The sequence below is a fragment of the Eulemur rufifrons genome, chromosome 6, assembly GCF_041146395.1.
Source record: "Eulemur rufifrons isolate Redbay chromosome 6, OSU_ERuf_1, whole genome shotgun sequence".
NCBI classification, from domain to species: domain Eukaryota; kingdom Metazoa; phylum Chordata; class Mammalia; order Primates; family Lemuridae; genus Eulemur; species Eulemur rufifrons.
This window is the reverse complement of record NC_090988.1, coordinates 91838871-91847721: the sequence shown is the minus strand read 5'-3', so window position 1 is coordinate 91847721 and position 8851 is coordinate 91838871. Positions and strand designations below refer to the sequence as shown.

General features: G+C 34.5%; 1 protein-coding gene across 1 annotated transcript; it reads right to left on the bottom strand.

The window, feature by feature from the left end:
• Positions 1–5332: 5332 nt before the first annotated feature.
• LOC138384967 (olfactory receptor 8U3) lies at positions 5333–6292 on the bottom strand. The gene has a single exon (XM_069470606.1). The coding sequence runs from the start codon at positions 6290–6292 to the stop codon at positions 5333–5335; it is 960 nt and encodes a 319-aa protein (XP_069326707.1).
• Positions 6293–8851: the final 2559 nt, after the last annotated feature.

The window sequence follows — 8851 nt, the reverse complement described above, 5'->3', positions numbered from 1 at the left end:
TCTATTCTGGAAAAGAAATTACAGAGAAAGGTCTCCACATATAGAACAGAGGACTTTCAGCCTTTATCATTCCGTTGCTATCAGTGATGTTAACTTCAAATGTTTCTGAGAATCTTCCATAACCTCCAAAAGCCAGATTCTTAGCTGTTCCTATAAGACATAACCACATTTAACTTCTACATCACTGAGTGCCATTGCTATTATATATACAAAACTGCCTTGATATAGAGCTTAAAGAAAGGATCTTTAACAGCCCTGAGGCTCAATTTTCTCATCTATAAAGTGAGACTTTTAGGAAAATTATCTCTTGTCATAAAGCTGTGTGATTAGTTATATAAAAAAATCCACATCCTATCCTTAATTTAATTACTTACAGACCAAGTGCCAAAAGGAAGACCTGAGAAAAAATATATAATCTATAAATATATAATTAGCAGTGGTTATTTTTCAAAGATTATAATCTAATATTAATTTGATGGAGTCAAAATAAAGGAAACCAACAAAATGAAACTGTAGCCTACAGATAGGGAAAAAAAATTTGTGAACTATATATATGATAAGGGGTTAATATTCAAATGTATAAAGAATTCATACAACTCAAAGGCAAAAGAAAAATATAACCCCAATTAAAAAATGGGCAAAGTACCTGAACATATATTTCTCCAAAGGAGACATAAAAATAGCCAACGGGTGTATGAAAAAGTGCTCAAAATCACAAATTGTCAGGGAAATGAAAATCAAAACCATTGTGAAATATCATCTTACACACATTAGGATAGGTATGGTCAAAAAGACAAGAGATAACTGTTGTCTAACATCCAGAGAAAAGGGAACCCTTGTACCCTGTTGGTGGGAATACAGATTGTTATACTCATTATGCAAAACAATAGGGAGCCTCCTGAAGAAATTAAAAATAGAATTACCATATGACTCAGAATATCCTCTTCTGGATATATATATGCCCAAAGAAAATGAACTCACTGCCTTGTAAAGATACCTATAATTCTGTTCACTATTATTCACAATAACCAAGATATGGAAAAAAACACAAAGTAATGGATAAAAAATTGTGAATAAATGGATAAAATATTTTTCAGCTTAAAAAAGGGGGAAATTCAGCCACTTTCCACACCATGGATGGACCTGGAGGACTTTATACTAAGTGAAATAAGCCAAATACAAAAAGAAAAATATTGCATGGTCTCACTTATATGTGGAATCTAAACAATGACAACAAAAAAGACTCAAAGATACAGAAATAGAGAATGAAACAGTGGTTTAGAGCAGAGGAAATGGAAAGACGGGGTCAAGGGATACAAAGTGGCAGATATGTAGGATAAATAAGTCTAAAGATCTAATGTGCAACATGAGGACTATAGTGTACTGTAGCAAGACTTTTTCTAAATATGTAGGTTATAAACTGCTCTTGTCACAGGAGGGAATTATAAGAAAGCATATAAAATGTTATAAATTCACCAGAATATTTAAATTCTGTATGTATTCCTGAAACTTTGTGCCTCTAAAACAATTGATTTTGCAATTAAAATACGTTTTCGGAGATATTTAGCTTTTCTCATTTTTAAGCTATCCTTTTCTGGGGAATAAAATGGGTTTAAGATACGTTGTTTATCTTCTTTTTGTTTCACTTTTTACATCTACAAATTTATAAATAATCAGTGTGATTCCTAAGTAGTAGTGATAAGAAGATTAAGTGAGTTGATAAATGACAAATACTTAGGATAAAGTCAAAGATAGCAAATCGTCTATAAATGTCAGCTGTTTATTATTAGTAGTGTTATTACCATTAGTGCAGAAGTTTTAGAAGTAGATGATGGTTTTTTATTCAAATACAACATTTAATCGTGTCCATTCCCCAGGCAGTGCGGATCGCCACTCATCAAGTAGGTATACACCCATCCCTTCCACCCAGCCCCGACCTCTGTCCAATACCCAATTGGTGTGAATCCCAAATGTGCACTCAGGGAAACCAGTTTGCTGGTGAGTACATGTGGTGCTTGTTTTTCCATTCTTGGGATACTTCACTTAACAGAATGGGTTTCAGCTCACTCCAGGAGAACCAAAGAGATGCCATATCGCCATCATTTCTAATAGCTGAGTAGTATTCCATGGTACACATATACCACATTTTGCTAATCCATTCATGAATCGATGGGCATTTGGGTTGTTTCCACATCTTTGCAATTGTGAATTGTGCTGCTATAAACATTCGGGTGCAGGTATCTTTTTTATAGAATGACTTTTGTTCTTCTGGGTAGATGCCCAGTAATGGGATTGCTGGATCGAATGGTAGGTCTACTTGAATCTGTTTAAGGTATCTCCACATTGCTTTCCACAGGGGCTGCGCTAGTTTACAGTCCCACCAGCAGTGTATGAGTGTACCTGTCTCTCCACACCCACGCCAACATGTATAGTTTTGGGACTTTTTGATAAAGGCCGTTCTCACTGGAGTTAAGTGATATCTCATTGTGGTTTTGATTTGCATTTCCCTGATGATTAGAGATGTTGAACACTTTTTCATATGTTTGTTAGCCATTTTTATATCTTCTTTTGAAAAATTTCTATTCATGTCCTTTGCCCACTTTTTGATAGGGTTGTTCGATTTTTTCTTACTGATTTTCCTGAGTTCTAAATAGATTCTTGTTATCAGTCCTTTATCTGATGTGTAGTATGCAAAAATTTTTTCCCATTCTGTAGGTTGTCTGTTTACTCTCGTGACTGTTTCTTTGAAGTTCTGACTGGGGGGGATGGGGTGAGGGGAGGGGAGGAGTGCACACCTACATGATGAGAGTGATGTGCACTGTCTAGGGAATGGACACAACTAAAGCTCAGACTCGGGGGGATGGGGAGGCATGGGCAATGTATATAGCCTGATCTTTTGTACCCCCTTAATGAGCTGAAAAACAAACAAAAAATAAAAAAAAAACAAAAAAAACATAGAAATAAAATGAAAACATTTTAAATACAAAAAAAAAAAAATTTAAAAACAAGTCATACAGTAAAGGCACTGTTATTTTAAGGACAATGCAGTCCACTCAAGCTGAAAAAAAATTGAAAAGTGACTAAAGTGAAGAAATTCAATACAAAGTATAAAGATTTTAATACCAACATGCAAAAACAATTGATTATAATTTTATTCAAGGAACACCACTAATCAGATGTAGATATAAAAACAAACAAAAAATTTTGTTTATAAGAAAATGAATTAGGGATGGTTCATGTCACTGATGATGATAAAACTGATTATTTAACAAGACTCTTAGGTGCCAGCCATTGTGCCAAGGTCTTTACATATATTTCTGTCTAAATGCTCACACCCTAGCTTGTGACATGAGCATATTTCTTATTTTATAAGTAATTTGAGCTATATATCTCGCAACAACTAGGAGTAGCAAAACTCAAATTTGGGGCCAAATCTTTCTGAAATCAGGCATGTTCTTCACTAATCATAGACACTGCTAAAGATGATTTATTTTCTACATTTTATCAGCCCCTTTATTCTATATTTAGACACAAAAACATCATAGAGATCACAGACTGAGGGGTGACAACACAAATATTTGTTGAAATATACCTGGAGAGTGAATGATGTTGATTTTGGTGTTTTGACTGAGGGACTGGTGTTTCAAAAGATGATGTCAGCCACCTACAGCAATCTATAAAGTGTAGTTTTAGAGGTTGCGCAGAACTGTGTGTATCTGCTCTAGAAGAAACTGAGTAATATGTCTACCAAATACACTTGAATAGTTCAAATCTCTGAGAAAAACGTAGGTTTCCCTTAATAGATGGTTAATAGTAAGGAATTAAAATTGTGTAAATACATGAAAACTTCAATTCAGTTATTATTTAAGCATCACTTCTCTAAATAATTCTATGAACAGAAAGGTGCAGTGAAACCCTAGAAAACCAGTGTTTTTCAGGTGAGATATCAAGATTTTATAGGTCTGAATTTTTTCATTTGTAAAGCAGAGAATGTCTATGACACATGTAAATGTCATATATGTGCTATGTGAGAATATAGTGTGTGTCTCTCCATAAAAACATACACTCAAAAGACAAAGCGTGGTGAATAGAAACACGGGGCTTTGCTGTTGAATCTGTTTTAAAAACCAGAAAATTGATTCACCTCACAAGGTTCTATAAGCACTTCATGGAAGCATATCTGAGTCATTTAAAACTCAAGTGCAGGAGAGGAAATAATCACTTTGGATTGCAAACCTCTAACTGTGTTCTTTGTAATGGTTGCAGGTATCATAATCTTCTTCTAAATTGTAAAAAAAAAAAAAATGGATAACATTAAACCACTAGTTTACTTTTTCCAAAATGTCAACATAATAAAAGCACATCAAATCACTATTTTTAAATTACAAATCATCATCTACAAGGGTGACTGAATAAGTACCAGGCACAGATACATGACATACTAACTGAAGGTTGTTTCTAATTGAACAAATATGCAAATACAATGAACTTATTATCTAAAAACACAATTTCTAGAAACCATGTTCTTCCAAGTATATTTAAAAGTCTGATAATGACACATTTAAATCCAATTAATCTATATTATAACACCCTTCATTCTGAACACCTATCATGGTAAAAAACAAAATTCAAATAGACATGAATTTGCATTTATAATTTTCATATTACTAGTTATGTGACCTTAAGCAATTCAGAGATGAAACCTCACACATCTCTTAGGTTTACTTGATTGGAATAAGTAGGACTACTTGATTAAATTGTCTGGCAGGTAGTAAAAAACCCAACCAGGATTTGTCCTTCCTCCTTAATGCCGGATAAGCCTTTGAAAGCTCAATGAATTTATTTTTAATTTTACATAACAAGCATTTGTATAACTAACACTTGCAAAACATATATTGTCACTGGATAGTGTTTAAGCATTTCATAAATATTAAGCTATGTAATCCTCAAAACAGACCAATGAGTTAGGTCTTCTTATTTCCCAGAATTGAAAAGAGTCACACAGAGTTGAGGTCGGTTGCCCAAGGTTGCACAGCTAGTAAATGAAGGAAATAGCATTCAAACTCAGACAGTCTTGTTCCAGAGTCCCAAGCTGTAACAAAAACATCCTGTTGCCTTGCAGATACACATACATGTGTTTGCATGTGTATTTGAGCATGATTACAGTGGTCTGTCAAGGTCGTACTGGCCTGAACAGGACTCTTTAATGTGCTGGTTCCCTTGTAGAAAGTGTCAAGTTCTGTTAAAGTAACAGCTACATTTTCAGTTGATTGGGAAATAATTACAAGAAAGCATTTGATTTATTTCCCTGCTTTTATTTAATGAAGGATCATTAATTTCTTAATTTTAATATCTTTAAGGTTTCACAACATGTATCTAAGGCTTTCTTTGAGGCATCTTTGACTTCTTTGTTCCTCAGACTATAGATTAGGGGGTTCAACATGGGGATCACCACTGTGTAGAATACAGAAGCCATTTTGTCTGTGTCTAAGGAGTGATTTGATTTGGGCTGTAGGTACATAAAGATCAGAGTGCCGTAGAAGATAGTAACAGCCACCATATGGGAGCCGCAGGTGGAAATGGCTTTGCGTCGCCCCTGGGTAGAGCGGATCCTTAGGATAGCAGCAATGATAAAGATGTAGGAGGTGAGGACAATGGAAGATGAACAGATCATATCAAAACCAGCAAAGGCAAAAATCAGAATTTCCTTCATGTGTGTGTCTGAGCAGGACAGCGCTAATAGAGGGAGGTCATCACAGTAGAAATGGTTAATTACGTTGGGGCCACAGTAAGTCAGACGGAAAGTGATGATGGTATGGAAGAGGGCTACCAGGAAGCTGTATATATATGGAATTGCCACTAGTTGAATGCAGACTCTTCTTGACATCAGTGTTGAATAATGCAGGGGACTACAGATGGCAACATAGCGATCATAGGCCATGGAGGCTAAAAGGAAACACTCAGTGATCATGAAGGTGAGAAAACAACCCAGTTGTGTTGCACAAGCATGGAAAAGAATAGTGTTGCATTCCACAACAAAATTCACCATCATCTTTGGCGTAATAGCAGAGGAGTAACAAAGGTCAACAAAGGCCAGGTGACTAAGGAAATAGTACATCGGGGTGTGGAGTCGAGCATCAATCCTGATTAAGGTAATCAAGCCAAGGTTGCCTAGCACTGTGACCACATAGATAACTAAAAACACCATGAAACACGGGGCCTGGAGCTCTGGTCGGTCTGTAATTCCTTTGAGAATGAATTCAGTAACATAAGAGATATTACCTTTAGCCATTTATTCCAGCAGATTTTGTGAACTTCACTGCAGCTGAAGGATGATACTTCTCATAGCCCCTGCCAGTGTTGGGTAAAGGTGTTCAATGAATCTTGCCTTGAATCATATCATCATGTAGGCAAAAATGTGCACCATGACTCTCTAATGATACGCCATTCTTGCCTCAGGAGGGGAGTTGTTTACTATCAGAATGGTCTTCTTAAGAGTTTTGTGCTTCATGATTTTAGAAAATAAGACAGAATGTTGGTTTAAAATAAATGTTATGAAAGCACTTGAGACCACTAACACTAATATCTGAGAGTTCTTGCTGCCACTATCTTTTTCATGCATATAAACACATAGCATCACAGAAATAACTAATCTATAATTGTAACTATATTTATATCTCCCTGCTTTTCAGTTTTGTGCATTCTCCCATAAAATATGTCAAACATATATCAAAACAAATTTATATGCTAATATAATCAAAATAATTTTATATCTGCCATGATCTCACTTTCCTACATTTTATCCCCCATTTATATATTAATGGATAAGTAATTTATGCTATAGAAGCTAAAAGAATATTGATCACAAGTATGGAAAAAGATAAAATTTCATTTCCACAGGAATTAAAAAGCCATAATTTTTTTCCAGTTCAAAATTTGCCATATTTTGAAGGTAGTTGCCTAAAGAGTTAACATAAATAAAGTAATTTATGAAATAGCTTATTATTCTAATCTATGTGTAGATAAATATTTTTCCCATAAATATATGTCAATATATATTAAGGACTTAATATACTCCAGCTGGTTGTGATTTCAGCAACATATTCTAAGGAAATATTCAGTTGTGAACAATTTTATGAAAATGTGTATAACTTGGTGGAGGTTTTGATGCATCTTTTAGAATAATTATAATTATTTATATTTTTACCATCCCTGAAAAAGAACACTGGCCTCATTAAGGCCAAAATTAGCCTATTTAAACTTTAATTTTGCTCCTGGATGTATCTGTCACAAAGTGGAACCATAAAATATTAACAAGAAAGGGGCCTTGGGAGGTCATCAATCATATTTCAAATTTAATTGATTAGTACTATGACTATTTTATCTGTTACAATTGAGTACTGTTCTTATCAGATACTCTACTGAATGCAATATATGAATTAATTTAAGATAGTCTCTTGTTTACCCCATAATGAAGGTTCTCGCTAATCATCCCTAATTCACAGTTGGAAAGACCCAGGCTAATGGCTGTGGTCACGGAGAACTGATGGCATAGCATGAGTGTGACTGGGTATGCTTGACTGCAGAGCCCATATGCTATTCATAATTATTCAGCCTAAAGTGTAATAATTTGTTCCTTCATCTTTAATCACTGGAATGGAAGAACAAAGCTAGCAAGTGAATCCATTTCTTTATAGAGTCAACCTAAATGCTTAAAGCTTAAGGAAGACAAACAAGCTTTAGTTTATTCAAGATTGTTAAATTTTTCATGCATTTCGTCAAATGAAATTGCAGGCTCTTGAAATTAAAAAAAAAAAAGTATCTAATGTTATCTTTTCCAGTAAGTAACTGTTTCATTTGAGAATATTCAGAATTAAGGACGCTCTGACTTGCATATGGGACTTGAACCTACTCAACTTTTTCTCACAAAGGCTTTTATTTCCACTGCAGCTGTGAAGTTTTGGTGTGAACCCTAACTGAGGGTGATTATGAGGCTACCACACAATGTAAAAGTGAAATAAATTACTTTCACCAAAAAAGGTGTTGGGGAAGACATTTATTTATCATTTATTGTAATTTTTTGACTTTGCAAAGGCCATCTATGTATTTAGCATTTCCTATGCTATTGGTTTTATATAACTTCAAAATTTGTGGTGGTTCCAAAGTACATGAAAAGTCACATGAGAGGGAGCCATATGGGAAGAAAAATGCATCAATGACAACATTAACTTTGGTGGATATTTCCTATTAAGTGAAGTGGGATGTTTAAGTACCACATTATGGTAGGAAAATAAAATTCAGAGTGGAGTTGTATATTAAGCTGGAGTTTGAATTCCAAGCACAATAAACCTAAAATTCACTTAGAAACAAAATTACTTATGAAAATCTATTCAAATGCTCTCAATATATAGCTTTATGACTTTACATCTATGTTACAATTCTCTAGTGGATTTTATCAATTGCTCTAAGTTTTTAAAAGCAATTTTGCTTCATAGCCTCTAATATAGTTTCTCTAACTTGTTCTGAAACAATCACAATCCCAAAGCCTCACCATTTATACAGCCATTTTCATATGTCTGCCAATTTTTAGAGGAAATATTTAAAACCCTGGACATATTTTAACCAAGATTTCCTTAATAAGCACTGGTGTTTCTTGCTTCAGTGCATCTTTCCTAAAGCAAATGTTTTCTTCAAACTTTACTGCACTTTGGAATTACCTTTGGAGCTTTTAACATCCTAATACCCAAACATTCCATACTTATTTAATTATAACACCTGGGGGGCACCTGGGCATCAGCATTTTTAAAGTTCCCCAGGAGTTTCTAATGTACACCCAGGTTTGAGAGCCAGC

Bases quoted from the DNA above. Each gene is read 5' to 3' on its own strand.
- LOC138384967 (XM_069470606.1), bottom strand. From the start codon at position 6,292: ATGGCTAAAGGTAATATCTCTTATGTTACTGAATTCATTCTCAAAGGA.